Source organism: Cherax quadricarinatus, chromosome 94 (genome assembly GCF_038502225.1).
Source record: "Cherax quadricarinatus isolate ZL_2023a chromosome 94, ASM3850222v1, whole genome shotgun sequence".
Taxonomy (NCBI): Eukaryota; Metazoa; Arthropoda; class Malacostraca; order Decapoda; family Parastacidae; genus Cherax; species Cherax quadricarinatus.
Window position 1 is genome coordinate 2851255 of NC_091385.1, and position 17949 is coordinate 2869203.

The 17949-nt window shown below is 39.9% G+C and overlaps 2 protein-coding genes across 3 annotated transcripts in view; one reads left to right on the forward strand and one right to left on the reverse strand.

Moving 5' to 3' along the window:
- Positions 1–17949, reverse strand: part of LOC128700866 (protein embryonic gonad-like) — a 508931-nt gene that overhangs the window by 472164 nt on the left and 18818 nt on the right. The gene's annotated exons all lie outside the window — the stretch shown is intronic.
- LOC128700873 (probable basic-leucine zipper transcription factor N) overlaps positions 1–17949 on the forward strand; it is a 96009-nt gene that overhangs the window by 69121 nt on the left and 8939 nt on the right. For both annotated transcript variants that reach the window (XM_070104722.1, XM_070104723.1), the window contains exons 2-5: positions 4811–4956; positions 5997–6119; positions 8580–8669; positions 16669–16803. In XM_070104722.1, coding sequence (XP_069960823.1) covers positions 4819–4956; positions 5997–6119; positions 8580–8669; positions 16669–16803 — 486 coding nt within the window. In that variant the 5' untranslated portion in view covers positions 4811–4818. The remainder of the gene's footprint in view (positions 1–4810; positions 4957–5996; positions 6120–8579; positions 8670–16668; positions 16804–17949) is intronic.

Below are 17949 nucleotides of genomic sequence, written 5' to 3' on the forward strand. Positions count from 1 at the left end.
ACTAGATAATACACTTGAGGCAGAAAGTGAGACACACGAGTGAGAATGTAAAAAAAAAAGACAAAAGAAAACAGCAGAGAGAGGAGAGACGAGAGAACAATGACGTCTAGGAAGAGAAGATGCAGGAGGCGCAGGATTTATGACAGATTGTAAGATAATGCTACGAGGGAGCAACCATGTTGACTTTTGTAATTGTCTGTATCCTGCCTTGTGTGCTTGCTCTCTCTCTCTTGCTCGCTCTCTCTCTCTCTCTCTCTCTCTCTCTCTCTCTCTCTCTCTCTCTCTCTCTCTCTCTCTCTCTCTCTCTCTCTCTCTCTCTCTCTCTCTCTCTCTCTCCTGGATAAGACATAAGATATCGTTCGGATTTTTAACCCCGGAGGGCTAATTACCCAAGACAACCTAAGAACGTCAGTGCCTGTCTGTCTTATTTCCATTGTGGTCCTCAATCATGCACCCCAGGATGCGACCCACATCAATCGACTAACACCCAGGTACCTATTTGCTGCTAGGTGAACATGACAACAGGTGTAAGGAAACAGGTCGAAATGTTTCTACCCCGCCGGGAATCGAACCCGGGCCCGCCGTGTTTGAAGTGAGAGCTTTGCCAGCCAGGCCACGGGGACGATACAATTCGGGAAGTCATTAACCAGCTATGTATAATAACCTTTCTGAACGCTATAACTACACCAGAGATGTTCATACATCATCGTTGATAAATGAGACGCTTGTACAACATCTGGGTATTTTTATTCTGGAAAGGTTTCACCAGCCAGTGGCTTCTTTAGTGTATCCGGGTTCGATTTCCAGATGGATGGAAACATTGGGCGTGCTTCCTTACACCTGCTGTCCATGTTCACCCATCAGCAAAATAGGTACCTGGGTGTTAGTGGACTGGTGTGGGTCGCATCCTGGGACAAAACTGACCTAATTTGCGGGAAATGCTCTGCATAGCAAGCGGCTTTCTATAAGTTGTACTTGTAGAAATAATGATTTATTATTATTATTATTATTATTATTATTATTATTATTATTATTATTATTAATACAGAGAAAGATGTCCAATTTATCGACTTTTCTGTTTTCTAAAGTATTTGTGTGCGAGGGGCACATAAATGGTAAGCGTGTCAGGAGCGAGTGGAGACGAACAGTTTTTATGACTTGACGTGCTGTTGGAGTGTGAGAAAAGTAGCATTTATGAAGGGATTCAAGGGAAAATGGTTAGCCAGACTTGAGTCCTGGAGATGGGAAGTACAGTGCCGGCACTCTGAAGGAGGGGTGTTAATGTTGCAGTTTTATAACTGTAGTGTAAGCGTGCCTCTAGCAAGACAGTGATGGAGTGAATGATGGTGAAAGTTTTTCTTTCTTCGGTCAACCTGCCTTGGCGGGAAACGGCTGATGTGTTAATAAAAAGAAACGATTTTCTCAACGTATTAAAATTAGTCACATATTCTTTAAGAACATAAGAAAGGAGGAACACTGCAGGAGGCCTACTGGCCCATTTTTGACAGGTCTTAAGCCAAACCCATTAAAAAATCTTGGGACTAGCAAGTCAGTCTTGAGACGGTCTATGACCCCTAAGGGTTTAAAGTTTCCCCATAATTAAAATAATAACCGGGTACTTGTAAGCAAAGTCAAGGCTTGTTAAGACCCTTCATAATAATCTTGGGCAACGAGTGCTCTCTTGACTGTTCTGTTAAGTGTTTTTTCTGGCCACTGTTCTTGCTCGACTCGTTAAATTTAGGTACAGAAACACATCAATGGTTACACAAATTATCATACATAGCTCACTTGGTAGCGCACTCAGCTCACACACTGAGGTCCGTAGTTCGATCCCTGGTACTGGTGGAAACATTAGGATGCCTTAAGACACCTGCTGTCCCAGTTCACTTGCCAGTAAAATAGGTACCTGGATATTAGTAGACTGGTGTGTGTCGCATCCTGGGGATAAAATTGACCTAATTTGCCCGAAATGCTCTGCATAACAAGTCAGTTTATAAATGTAAATTACCCAGGATCACCCCCCCCCCTAAAAAAAAAAAAGTCGTGACTTATTTCCATTGGGGTCGTTGTAATATCTTATGTAAACATTGAAAGTTAAAAGAGCCATGTAACTCAATTAATCATCCAATTGATTATAATATTAAAACTAATAAGTGACATTATTGATAATATTATACAGTATATTTGGTGATAAATTAATTAATACATTAATGGTTAATTAAAAATTAACAAACTGAGGGTATAGTTTTCCCCTGTATGTATTAGTTAGTTATGATGTAGTGTATGTTAGTTTTTTAAGTCGTATTTTTGCAACAGATTAGTTTATGTGGCAGCGAGAGCACTTGAGGCCAGATGAATGAACCTAATGAAGAGTGATAGTGATGGTCTGTGTGTGTTGACTCTCCCTCCTTGCTCCCTCTTTATATCCCTCCCTCTCCTTCTCTAAATCCCTCCATGCCTTCCTCCCACTCTGTATCTCCCTATAATACTCAAAATCCCTCCCTACTTCTCCCTGTCCTCTCTCTAAATCCCTCTCTTTCCTCCTCCCATGTCTTCTCTCCCTCCCCTGAGAGCTATTTCATTCCACAGACAAACTTGGGCAAGAATCTTTGCACTCCTACCCATCAAGCAGTAAAAACAGGTCCTTGTGTATTAACCCACCGTTGTGGGCTGCAGCCATGAAAAAAATGCTGGAATATAATTGCCACTGTAAGAACAAACATTGTTAGTTTCATCTCTTCTTTCTGTTGTACAGTGCAACCCCTGTATCCACTGATTCAGTATCTACGGTTTCATTTATCCAAGGTTTACTGTGGCCCAAAGATACCTCTTAATTTTAAGAACATAAAAACATAAGAGAGAAGGAACACTGCAGCAGGCCTACTGGCCCTTGTGAGGCAGGTCCAATTCTCCTACCGGCTTAAGCCAATGCCTTAACCTAGTCAGGTCAAGCACATTCACTTCAGGAAGGAGCATGGCATCTGACCTAGTAGCATAAGCTAGTCAAATCAAACTCACACCCACCCACACCCACTCAGGTACAGCCACTCCTCACTTAGCGACGTACTCGTTTACGGATGACTTGGACTTATGACGGGCTCTTTGACCAGTATTCATACCTAAATAATGTATGTTAGAGCTGATTTCCTCCATTCTGTTTATTACAATATACAGTACACTACTGTATAAGCATTTAAAAATATACCAGAAGTGCTATAAATGGTGCAAAGGTTACATTAAAACAATATCAGAGATGTTAGGTAAGACACATATGCAACAGTTAGGTATCTTTATTTCGAAACGTTTCGCCTACACAGTAGGCTTCTTCAGTCGAGTACAGAAAGCCTACTGTGTAGGCGAAACGTTTCGAAATAAAGATACCTAACTGTTGCATATGTGTCTTACCTAACAATCTGTCGGTATTTTATACCATTTTAATGTTCAATATCAGAGATGGTTGACACAAACCCACTACCATTACAGTATGCTCCTCGCTTACCGACAAATTCATTTACCGACAAGGTCTTAGGAATGGAACTCCGTCGTTAAGTGAAGAGAGGCTGTACCTATCTAACCTATTTTTAAAACTACACAGCGTCTTAGCATAATAATGGCCCCAAATTGCAGAAGCAGAAAATCTGACAGCTCTTCAAAGCCTAAGGGAAGCTCTGAAGTGCTTCCCATCAGTGAAAAAGTGATAACTGTCCACTTATTATGATTAATTTATCAATTAAACTTTATAATAGGTATGTATAGAAGTTATATATGTAGAGTTTGCTACTATATACGGTGTCAGTATCCACAGCAGGTCCTTGAAACATATCCCCCGCAGATGCGGGGGTCCTAATGTATGTACAGTACATTTTCTATTGCCAGGAACACTGAATGATCTACATGGTTAGCTCAAAACTATGTAGCTACATCAACTGGATTAATGGGCTAACATCACAACTCAAATGACAGTGTCAACTGACACAAGGACCACAATGGAAATAAGTCACTGACATTTTTAGAGTAATTTACACTGTATGATCATTGTACTTATGTGTACCTGTGGCCAAATAAACTTAATAACATAAATAACAAAAAAAGGCACAATACTGTGACTGGAACAATACACAAAAAAAACGCACATAAAAGCTGTAGGCACTGTACTTCTCACTTCCCAGGATTTATTTTCAGCTAACCAGTTTACCTGAATCCCTTCATGAATTCTCCATGTTATTCTTTGTGGATGAGACCAGAATTACCACGACAGTGTCCGCCATCAAAGACACTGCACGACTCCAAGCAGACATCAACCAAATCTTAAATGGGCTGCAGAAATCAACATGAAGTTCAATAAGGAGAAATTTCAACTACTCATTCTACCTTGCTAACACTCATATGGTTTGGGAGTTTGCATATGTTGAAATTCCTGGATATATAGTACCATTCTCAAATAAAATACAAATTTTGTTTCTTTGCATATTATATAATGTATAGTTTACATGTAGTAATAAAATACTGTTAAGCACAAAGAAAGTCACTAGCATGCATGAGAATTTCGGTCATCTATGAAAGTTTTTAAGTTCATTTAGGCACAGGTACACATAAGTACATACAATTATCATACATGATATAAATTACCTAGGATAACCCAAAAAAGGTCAGACTGATTTCCATTGGTGGCCTTGTAAATGTAGCTATCATGGTACTAGGGATGGCTGAGCATAGCAGGCATTTCCTCACAAGACATACTGTACCACTCTTGTTATCGATCATGGAACCTAAATACAAGCCAGAATGTAACTCTTATAATGTTTTTCAGAAGCATTCATGATGCCTTCTGGGAAGTCTCTGAATGTGGTCCAGCGAGAGAGCTTCTTCGATGACACCTTCTTCAAAGAGAACTGGGAAGACTTCGACCGTGCAGTTCAGTCAATCTTGGACAAGTTTGATAACAGAGGACTCAAGGTGTGTAATGTGTGGATCTATGGTGTACTCAGATATGTTCTGTGGTAAATAAGGTAGGAGACCCACGTGCTGATATTTTTTGGAGGAGCAGTTATGGGAAACTCTGGTCAGATTTATTTGTATATCTCTTGGGGTTAGTAGATGGTTCCATGATTCATGTACTACCCCTCCTCCCTAAATTGGATCATCTATTAACTTTTCCACAAGCATGGACTATCTACTGTCCTCCCAAAACCATGGACCATTTACCAATCTCGCAAAACCATGAACCATCTACCCAACCTGCCAAAATCATGGGCCATCTACCAGCTCTCCAAAACAATGGATCATCTACTAATCTCTCAAAACCATAAATCAACTACCAACCTCCCCAAAACCATGAACCATCTACCAACCCCCATGAAGCAAGCCTCGAGTGATGGGAAGCCATAACTCTGGTATGCAGGTAGACAATACCATACCTACAATAATCATGGATATTAGCATACATGCATTTAACTGATGACCCCATTTGTTACAACCTTTGAATCTTCACATAAAGAGCTCCTATTTGAGTGACATGAAATTGTAATAAGACTGTTGCCATGGGTTCGAACACCATTCATTCCGTGGTATGTGCAATGGTGGCTTGGTTCTTGCCCTTCCCATAAATATGGGAGGAAGACAAGATCTGACACTGTCTATTGCTGGTATCATGATAAGGTGGGCAACACTCTCGCCTTACACACTGAGTGTCCATGGTTCGATCTCCGGCACGGGTGGAAACATTGGGCATGTTTCCTTACACCTGCTGTCCCTGTTCACTTAGCAAGCAAGTGTTAGTCGACTGGTGTGGGTCGCATCCTGGAGGACAAAATCATGAAAAAAGGACCACAATGGAATAAGAGAGTCCTTGATGATGCACTGACTTTCTTGGGTTATCCTGGGCGGCTAACCCTCCTGGTTAAAAAAACAAACATAATCTTATCTTGTCTTATATATCTTATACACAACATTTAGCCTGTAAATTCAACCATGTCAAAAATACTTTTCATCCCCAGGTTGATCAGGGATCCAGAACCGAGTGCCGGGATGTGTACAGCAAGATCCGTACTAGCAAGATTGACGAGGACCTGTATGCTTCACAGGCTCTCCAGATCACAGAAAAGGATGGTAAATTCCAGGTAAATTTCCATGAAATTTGAGTAAAATGATGAACCAGCAGTAACAGCCTGGTCAGTCAGGCCTTGATCCACCACAAGGCCTGGTCACTGACTGGGCCATGGGGCCGCTGATGCCCGAAACCCTCTCCAGGTAATTCATAACTAACTTGCATGTCTGAGACAACAACTTGAGATATTTCTGAAATTCTGCTTGTTTTTTTTAACACAGTTCTCGATGATGCACTGACTTCATTAGGTTATCCTGGGTGCCTAACCCTCTAGGTTAAAAATCCAAACAAATCTTATCTTGCCAAGTCACAACTGACATGTACGAATTACTAATTGTAAAAGAAAAACGTCTTTTACTATTAATATGCCAGGCCTTCTGGTATTGTTTCTCTTCTCTGTCGCTGTTCACCACCAACACCTTGTTCTGGCTCACAGGTTCCTTCTCTCACTAAAAACCTGTCCAGGAAGGTTTGTTTCAGGCTCCATTTTAACACCTGTCTAAACTGAGATATTACAGTGTCACTATACAGGTTAGAGACAGATGGCCACTGCTTTGTCTGGATGCTATTTTTCAGCAAATTCTTGGACTTCACTCCATTTAGCACACATTTCCTTGACAAAAGCAATCAGCACATCATCCCTTCCCTCTTCCTCTGAGGACAGCTCCTCCACTGCAATCTGTTGCTGCTCCTTCTGAATGTCTGTAAGTTCTTCTGTGGTGAGTTCAGTTCTGCTCTCCTCCACCAACTCCTCCACATTATCTTCAGTCATCTCTAGGCCCAAGGTCTTCCCCAGGGACACAATATCCTCTACTGGCTAAGGATCATCTTCAAAAACCTTCAAAATCCCTGGCTGCCACAGTCAGGCCACAATTTCTTCCATACTGACTGCATGGTCTTGGAAGACACATTCCCCCAGGCTTTGTCTATAAGCCTCAAGCTGGTGAAGATATTGAAATGATCCTTCCAGAACTCCCTGAGGGTTAAATTTGTTCCTGAAGAGACTTCAATTCACCTTTTCAAAAAAGTGTTTTGGTGTAGAGTTTCTTGAAGTTAGAAATGACCTGCTGGTCCATGAGCTGGATAAGAGTAGTGGTGTTAGGAGGCAAGAAGTTCACAGTCATAAAACTGAACTCCTCCAGCAACTCTTTATTTTTTCCAAGCATTATCCATAAGTAAAAGTTCTCTTGGTTGCCTGTTGACAACCAAGAGAATGTACAAAAACCAGGACATTTGTTTCTCAAACACTTCATTCAAAAACCATTTTATACAATTTCAAGTAATGCAACTGACTATAACCCAAATAATATTTCTTATAATAATGTACAATGACATATTTAATCTACTTGTATATACAGGTGGGCCCCACTTATACAGCAGGATAGGTTCCTGCCTTCTGCTGTAAAGTGAAGCATAGCCCTTTTTTCACTTTCAAATGCATATAAAATCCTGATAACATGTTTACACTATCATCTATTAAGTGAGTAATAGAGCTAGACCTAAAAAATGCATATCATTTGCCTTAAAATATTTCTGTCCTTAGCTTATAGTGAGTGGTGAATATATTTACTGTAAGAAGTCTGAATAAATGAAGAATGAATATAACTGAAAATTAGTGCATTAGGGAAATGCTGTAAAGTGAAGTGTTGTGAAGCAAGGCCTGCCTATCCATTCATTACAAACTCAATATTATTTGTAAAAACTTAGTCCCTATCTAATGTTTATTGCTCCTATAGTCTTAAGCTTGCCCAAAATGTTCTACATAACCATGGGCTTTCTGCATGCATTCAAGTGTCACACATTTCTGTATAAAAAATGTATCGTGTCAAAATAAATTTTAATTTTAATCATGACTGTTCACTTCAGAGAAAAATATACAGAAGTACAGTAGTCCCCAGTATCCACGTGGGTTACATTCCAAGACCTACTATGGATACCTGAAATAGCAAATAGTAGCAGACTCCATACAAGTCATTTTTTGTTTAGATACATACCTATGATAAAGTTTAATTAATAAATTATGCAAAATAAGTCAAGAACAAGCATTGTTTTACTGATGGGAAGCATTTCACAGCTTCTCTTGGGCTTTGAAGAATTGCAAGCATTACTGCTACAGTGGTACCTCGGGATATGAACTTATTTTATTCCAGAAGGCTGTTTGAGTGCTGATACCGAAAGAATTTGTTTCCATAAGGAATATGTAATGTAAATTAGATTAATCCGTTTCAGACCTCCAAAAATACACTTACAAAAGCACTTACACAAATACATAATTGTTCACGTTTTGAGCTGTTCGTATCCCAAGGTACCACTATGTTGAACTTTGGGGCCATTATTAAGCAAAATTAAGGGCATTTTCAAGCCATAGTAAATGTGGATAACTGAAACCACAGATACCGAATTCGTGGATATGAGGGCTTACTGAAATGTGATACATTGAAGATGCAGCTTCCTAACATGTTTCCTCTTCCAGGCTGTGATGGACGTGAAGGATTTTAATCCTAGGGAGCTGCAGGTGCGAGCTGTAGATGATCGAATTGTGGTAGAAGGATCCTATCAGAAGGTTAGCGAGTCCCTCGCCTGTCACTCACTTCAACACGTGTTTGTTTTTTTATTTCTAAATAGTGGAATATTACAAGATTTTCCATAGGGTCCTATCAGAAGGTTTTCTAAGTAGTCGAATATCACAAAATTTTCTATAGGGTCCTACCAGAAAGTTAGCAAGCCCTTCGATTATCACACACTTGCACGTGCTTTTTTTATTTTTAAACAGATGAGAATTGGAAGATATCTCATTAGATCCTGTTGAAAGGTTAGCAAGTCCCTTGACTATCATTCACCTCAACATGCCTTTTTTTCCATCTAAATAGAGGAATATCGCAACATTTTCTGAGCGAACATGCATAAAACGTGTGTTTGAAATTAAAATCTTCTTTCAACAAAGCAGTCGTATCCCACCAAGGCAGGGTGACCTAAAAAAGTAAAACAAAAGTTTCTCTTATTAGCTTCAGTAATGTATACAGGAGAAGGGGCTACTAGCCCCTTGCTCCCAGTATTTTAGTCACCTTTAATGACATGCATGGCTTACGGAGGAAGAATTCTGTTCCACTTCCCCATGGAGAGTGAAATTAAAGTACCTCCCTTTATACTTGATTTTTAAATAACACCCACCACTAATCAGTGATCAGTCAGTTTAGTTACAAACATAAAATCAAATATGACTAAGATCTGCCTTACCTTAGTCTTGCAGTCTACTTAAAAAAATTTTTTAGAGGTAATAGATTATAGCACTATTGTTAGGTAAAAGGACACAAGTGCAACTAATGTGACATTTTATTGTGGCAATGTTTACTCTGCAGAAGCTTTGCTGTTGCACAATAAAAAGCCACATTTGCACGTGTGTCTTTTAAGTAACGTTTTTTTTTTAACACATCGGCAATCTCCCACCAAGGCAGGGTGACCCAAAAAAAGGAACACTTTCACCATCATTCAATAGCTTCGCCATCATTCACGCATAATCACCGTCTTAGCAGAGGTGCCCCACTATGACAGTTCAGACGTCTCTCCGAACGGGCAATATTCCTAACCTCTCCTTTGTACTAACCAGTTTCCCTGAATCCTTTCACAAAATATTACCATGCTCACGCTCCAACAGCTTGTAAGGTCCCAAAAACCATTTGTCTCCATTTACTCCTAATGCTCACATATGCCTATTGCATCTCAAGGCCCCTTGCATACCAAACCTCTCTTACCCCCTCCTTCCATCCTTTCCTAGGACGAGCCCTACCCCTCCTCTCCTACTACAGATTTATACACCCTCCAAGTCATTCTGTTTTGCTCCATTCTCTCTAAATGAACAAACCACCTCAATAACCTCTCTTCAGGCCCTCTGAATAATACTTTTTATAACTCCACACCTCCTAATTTCCACACTACAAATTCTCTGCATAATATTTACACCATACATTGGTGTAGGAGGTAGGTTACTGAAAGCAGTGAAGAGTTTTTACGAGGATAGTGAGGCTCAAGTTAGAGTATGTAGGAAAGAGGGAAATTTTTTCCCAGTAAAAGTAGGCCTTAGACAAGGATGTGTGATGTCACCGTGGTTGTTTAATATATTTATAGATGGGGTTGTAAGAGAAGTAAATGCGAGGGTCTTGGCAAGAGGCGTGGAGTTAAAAGATAAAGAATTACACACAAAGTGGGAGTTGTCACAGCTGCTCTTTGCTGATGACACTGTGCTCTTCGGAGATTCTGAAGAGAAGCTGCAGAGATTGGTGGATGAATTTGGTAGGGTGTGCAAAAGAAGAAAATTAAAAGTGAATACAGGAAAGAGTAAGGTTATGAGGATAACAAAAAGATTAGGTGATGAAAGACTGAATATCAGATTGGAGGGAGAGAGTATGGAGGAGGTGAATGTATTCAGATATTTGGGAGTGGACGTGTCAGCGGATGGGTCTATGAAAGATGAGGTGAATCATAGAATTGATGAGGGGAAAAGAGTGAGTGGTGCACTTAGGAGTCTGTGGAGACAAAGAACTTTGTCCTTGGAGGCAAAGAGGGGAATGTATGAGAGTATAGTTTTACCAACGCTCTTATATGGGTGTGAAGCATGGGTGATGAATGTTGCAGTGAGGAGAAGGCTGGAGGCAGTGGAGATGTCATGTCTGAGGGCAATGTGTGGTGTGAATATAATGCAGAGAATTCGTAGTTTGGAAGTTAGGAGGAGGTGCAGGATTACCAAAACTGTTGTCCAGAGGGCTGAGGAAGGGTTGTTGAGGTGGTTCGGACATGTCGAGAGAATGGAGCGAAACAGAATGACTTCAAGAGTGTATCAGTCTGTAGTGGAAGGAAGGCGGGGTAGGGGTCGGCCTAGGAAAGGTTGGAGAGAGGGGGTAAAGGAGGTTTTGTGTGCGAGGGGCTTGGACTTCCAGCAGGCATGCGTGAGCGTGTTTGATAGGAGTGAATGGAGACAAATGGTTTTTAATACTTGACGTGCTGTTGGAGTGTGAGCAAAGTAACATTTATGAAGGGGTTCAGGGAAACCGGCAGGCCGGACTTGAGTCCTGGAGATGGGAAGTACAGTGCCTGCACTCTGAAGGAGGGGTGTTAATGTTGCAGTTTAAAAACTGTAGTGTAAAGCACCCTTCTGGCAAGACAGTGATGGAGTGAATGATGGTGAAAGTTTTTCTTTTTCGGGCCACCCTGCCTTGGTGGGAATCGGCCAGTGTGATAATAAAAAAAAAATAATTTTGTTCCCCCTTTCCCTTGTATAAAGGAATTATACTCGCTCTTTGCCACTCCCTAGGTACCTTGCCCTCTTCCATACATTTACTGAACTAAAGTACCACCCACTCCAAAACTATATCCTCCCCCTGCTTTTAACAATTCTGTCATGATCCCATCAGTTCCAGCTGCTTTACCCCCCTTTCATTCTACCTAATACCTTAGGCACCTTCCCCACACTCATATCTGGCTCTTTTTCACTCCTAAAAGATGTTATACCTCCCTGGCCAATGCATGAAATTACTACCTCCCTTTCTTCATCAACATTTAATAGTTCCTCAAAATATTCCTGCCATCTTCCCAATACCTCCAACTCCCTATCTGCTAACTCCCCTATTCTGCTTTTAACTGTCAAATTCATTCGTTCCCTAGGCTTTCTTAACTTATTTATCTCGATCCAAAATTTTTTCTTATTCACAGCAAAATTTGTTGACAGTGCCTCACCTATGTTATCTTTTGCTCTCCTTCTACACTCCCTCACCACTCTCTTCACCTCTTTTACTCTCCATATACTCCACCCTTCTTATATCACTTGTGCTCTGTAAAAATCTCTCATATGCGACCTTTTTCTGTTTTATCACACCCTTTGCCTCGTCATTGCACCAATCACTCACCTTCCTTTAACCACAAACTTCTCTGCATTCTAACGCTGCCTTTTTAAAACTATCCCACCCCTCTTCAAACCTCATATTACCTATACTCTCATTAGCTCACCTTTCTGCCAACAGTTGCTTATATCTCACTCTAACTTCCTCCTCCCTTAGTTTATAAACTTTGACTTCTCTGTTACTTGCTGTTGCTGTTTTCTGTTTGCTCCATATACCTCTTACTCTAACTGTAGCTACAACTTAATAATGATCCTACATTTCTGTTGCCCTTCTATATGCATACACATCCTGAAGTCTACCCATCAACATTTTATCCACCAATACAAACTACTTTCATTATGTTCTATATCATATCTTGTATACTTATTTATCCTCTTTTTCTTAAAATATGTATTACTTATTACCAAACCTCTTCCTATACATAATTCAATTAAAGGCTCCTCATTTTCATTTTCCCTTGGCATCTCAAACTTACTTACTACTCACTCCACAACAGTTTTACCCACTTTAGCATTGAAGTCCCCCACCACAAATACTCTCACTTGGTTCAAAACTCCCTATGTACTCGCTCAACATCTCCCAAAATCTTTCTCTCTCTACACTTCTCTCTTCTCCAGGTGCATAAACACTTACTAAACCCACTTTTCACATTCCAACCTTATTTTACCCCACATAATCACTGAATTTATGCATTTATATTTCCTCTTTCCTGCCATAACTGATCCTTCAACATGATTGCTACCCTTTCCTTAGTTCTAACTCTATTAGAAACCCCTGACCTAATCCCATTTATTTCTCCCCGCTGAAACTCTCCTACCCCCTTCAGCTATGTTTCACTTAGACTAGAGCCAGGATATCCAGTGTCTTTTCATTCATAACATCCACAGTCGTCTCTTTCTCATCATCCACACTACATCCATGCATATTCGAACATCCCAACTTAAAGGTTTTCTTCTCTTTATTTTTAGTAAGCTGTGCAGGAAAAGGGGTTACTAGGCCATTGCTCCAGGCATTTTAGTTGACTTTTGCAGCACGCATGGCTTACATAAGAAAAATTTTTATTCCACTTCCTCATGGATATGAAAGGAACTTATTAAGAACAAGGAGTATTAAGAAAAACTAAAGAAAAATCAGGTGAGTGTATATACAAAAAATTTGTACATACATGTGTAGTGTGACCTAATTGTAAGTAAAAGTAACAGGATATACCTGTTATCTTGTGTGCTTATGAGACAGAAAAAAAGCATCAGCAATCCTACCATCATGTAAAACAATTACAGGTTTCTTACACTCGTTTAACAGGACAGTAGTACAGTGGAACCTCGGTTTTCATATGCCTTAGTTTGTATGTAAAACCATAGTTATTCTTTATAAAATGTATTCTTTGTTAATATTTCCCATAAGAAATAATGTAAATCCAATTAATCCATTCCAGACACCCAAAAATATTAACAAAAAATGCATTTTATAGAGAATAACTATAGTTATTCTCTATAAAACGAAAGCCTGTAATTGTTTTACATGATGGTAGGATTGCTGGTGTCTTTTTTCAGTCTCATAAACATGCAAGATTTCAGGTATGTCTTGCTACTTCTACTTACACTTAGGTCATACTACACATACATGTACAAGCATATATATACACACCCCTCTGGGTTTTCTGCTATTTTCTGTCTAGTTCTTGTTCTTGTTTATTTCCTCTTATCTCCATGGGGAAGTGGAACAGAATTCTTCCTCCGTAAGCCATGCGTGTTGTAAGAGGCGACTGAAATGCCGGGAGCAAGGGGCTAGTAACCCCTTCTCCTGTATATATTACTAAATTTGAAAGGAGAAACTTTCATTTTTCCTTTTGGGCCACCCCACCTCGGTGGGATACGGCTGGTACATTGAAAGAAGAAGAACTATAGTTTTACAAACAAACTAGGGCATACAAAAACTGAGATAGCACTGTACTTCCCTGGGTGGTTGCTGTCTATCAACCTACTATTACCTAACATATTGTTGGTAATTCTGCTTTTATTACCACAATACTATTAAATAGTGGGATATGGCCGGTTTGTTGAAAGAAGAATACTATTAAATTTTTATTCCGTTACGTTTGACGAAATCGATGTGTTTTACTGTTTCTCTATATTATAGCATATTGTACAAGAGGGCCCTGTTTATACAACAGTTTAGGTTCCAGGCTGCTGCTGTAAAGCAAAAAATCACTGAAGTGAATCACAGCTTTTCACATTCAAATACGTATATACAGTGGCCCCCCGCTTTACGATCACCTCCCAATGCGACCAATTATGTAAGTGTATTTATGTAAGTGCGTTTGTACGTGTATGTTTGGGGGTCTGAAATGGACTAATCTAATTCACAATATTCCTTATGGGAACAAATTCGTTCAGTACTGGCACCTGAACATACTTCTGGAATGAAATAATATCGTAAACCGGGGGTCCACTGTATATAAAAGCCTGATAACTTGTTTACACTGTCATATATTAAGTGAGCCAAAGAGCTGCCTGGAGTTTACCTGGAGAGGGTTTCGGGGGTCAACACCCCCGCGGCTCAGTCTGAGACCAGGCCTCATGGTGGATCAGGGTCTGATCAACCAGGCTGTTATTGCTGGCCACACACAAATTGACATATGAACCACAGCCCAGTTGGTCAGGTACTAACTTTAGGTGCATGTCCAGTGCCTTCTTGAAGACAGCCAGGGGTCTATTGGCTAGGCTTAAAAAATGCATATACAGTACACACATTACTTTAAAATATTTTTGTACCTAGCTTATAGAGAGTGGTGAATATATTTATTGTAAGAAGTCTGAATACATGAAGAATGGGTATAACTGAAAATCGCTGCATTAGCGAAACCTCTGTTACTATTATAATCATAACCAAGTGCTAAGCTGTGAAGGTTATGCAGCACTGCTGGCCCACTTATAAATACTAATGAAAAGGAAAGATGCCATTGTAAAAGTTATCAGTACTGTCTTGGGTCTGGGTGACACTACTTGTTTGCTTTGTTCCAGTTGTAGAAACCTTTGAAATAATTAATATTACTAAGTGGCAAGAGGGTATCTGAGCCACAGATTGTAGTAATTTTTTGTTTACGTACATACCTATGATAAAGTTTAATTGATAAATTATGCACAATAAGTCAAGAATTATCACTTTTCACTGATGGGACGCACTTCACGACTTCTCTGAGGCTTTGAAGAACTGTCACCATCACTGCTTTTGCACTTTGTTGTCATTTTTAAGCAAAATTTAGGATTATTTTCAGGCTAGGGTAAGCTGAGAATTGCTGAGACTGAACCTGCAGATATGGAGGTCCTACTGTATTGGCTCTTCTATTTAACCCGTAAACGGTCCAAACGTATATATACGTTTTTTCAACATTTGAAAGTATGTAAAAAAGTAGATCTTCTTTTTGTTTTTTACATTTGAAAATGTGTAAAAAACTTTGATCTTTTTTTTTTTGTTATATTTGAAAATATGTAAAAAAACGTAGATCTACTTTTGTAGCACTACACATGTGAACGTAGATCTGCTTGCACCGTTTACAGGTTAAACTAATAGGTGTTGTAGAGCATCTTTTTCATGCCTGCTTAGTTAAGACTTATGGAATCCTATAGCTCAACTGACAGTGCATTCCTGTCTGTGGTTCAATTCCCAGTATGGGTGGAAAAATTAAGATGTTTCTTTAAGACACCTACTGTCCCTGTTCACCTATCACTAAAATAGGTGCCTGGGTGTTAGTTGACTGGTGTGGGTCACATACTGAGGGACAAAACTGACCTAATTTGCATGAGGGGGTTTTCTATATACAGCTAGCCTTCCACTTTCGCGAGATTCAAACATTCGTGAATGCCCAACTGCCCAATCACATGTGCAGGAAGAAAGTGAGGATGAAGAGGAGGAGAGTGTTGCTGAGGCCAAGCAACCTCAAGCCCTCACCCTTGAAAAACTAGGGCAAGCGATGAGAATGACAGCACAGCTCAAACAATTTTTTTACAACACAGACCCATCGATGTTGAGGGCTTTGAAGGTGATGAGCAACATGATAGGAGCATAATTCCCTACAAAACTCTTGTTTGTAGATATGAAGAGGAAACTGTCTCAGTTGCCCATCACAATGTTAATCACAAGGAAGCCTGCCACTACCCCTTTCACCTCACCTGAACCTCAATCCGTTTGTTCATTATTTGTTATTAAACCATAACATGTATATACAATATTTTACGATGTTTTCATGTGTTTTATGATTGTTTGTGGTTCAACAAGTTAAGGAAGGAGTATTGTTAGGCTAAGTAAATGCTATTATTATATTTCCCTACATCATATCTGCACACCAAACATTTGCGAATTTTCAAGATTCGTGAAGTTCTTGATCCCCTAACCCTTGCGAATGTGGAGGACCTCCTGTAGCATGTCTGATGGTAGCTATCGTATGTATAAGCTGTACTTGTAGAAATAAATATTATTTTTATTATTACTATTATTCTTATGGACTGTATTTTCTGGGTGTGCCTGCGATGAACTAATTTTTTTTTTTTTAATTTGAAATCTTAATGACCCTCAATTAGCTGACAGACATTAAACCCAAACTGACAATCCATGACAGTTTTAGGTTGAAGTCCTTCGTGTCAGTACATTCAGTATTTTTATTTTCAGGTCTCGGAGGATGGTGCTTCGTCATCATCGAAATCATTTTATAAGGAGTTCACACTGCCTCCAGCTGCTGATATTGATCTGGTCACTACTGCACTCTCAAAGGATGGGGTTCTCACTATCAAGGCACCAAAGAAGGTAGTCATTTTTTTTTTAAATAATTACTGCAACATCCTTCATGAAACATACCATACCCCGGCCGGGATTGAACCCGCGGTCAGAGAGTCTCAAAACTCCAGCCCGTCGCGTTAGCCACTAGACCAGCTAGCCACAATAAGATTCGTCCAACTAGGCATATTTCTACACCATAGGAAGGTTAGCACAGGCACCACTGTGACCACAAGTGCAAGTTTTTACAGACGAATCTCCAGCTAGCGTGGCCGTGACGAACTCTAGCTCAAGTCCCTTCACTGCCGTCAACATGACTCATGAAATCGTAATGACATGATTGCAAACAAACCATACCCCGGCCGGGATTGAACCCGCGGTCAGAGAGTCTCAAAACTCCAGCCCGTCGTGTTAGCCACTAGACCACTGGTTTGTTTGCAATCGTGTCATTACGATTTCGTGAGTCATGTTGACGGCAGTGAAGGGACTTGAGCTAGAGTTCGTCACGGCCACGCTAGCTGGAGATTCGTCTGTAAAAACTTGCACTTGTGGTCACAGTGGTGCCTGTGCTAACCTTCCTATGGTGTAGAAATATGCCTAGTTGGACGAATCTTATTGTGGCTAGCTGGTCTAGTGGCTAACGCGACGGGCTGGAGTTTTGAGACTCTCTGACCGCGGGTTCAATCCCGGCCGGGGTATGGTTTGTTTGCAATCATGTCATTACGATTTCGTGAGTCTTCATGAAACATGTTCAAAGTGTGACTGAAAAACCTCTTAAATACTAAGTGGTTATACCTCTGACCTTTTATTAATAAATTTGCTGTCTACTCTGTTTTGCTGCTCTATTCTATTCTTCCCCCCATTCTTGAAATCCCCCTGGCCACACCAAAATTTTAAACTTGTACAATATTATGAGGTATCTAAATGATGAAAAAGTACCATAATTTTTTTTTTTTATAAATTTTCATAAAATTTCTTGTAACAGGAAACAAAATATTGATATGTAAATACCTAAAGAAACTCCTGATAACTCTCTAAGACTAACTCTTCCATCCTCTGGATGGATTTGGTGTACCCAGTACTCTAACTGCTGCCATCCACAAAATGGATAACTTGTATATTAATCTAGCTTCTATTATCATGGACAAGTTAAACATAATAGTAAATTGAGTCTCA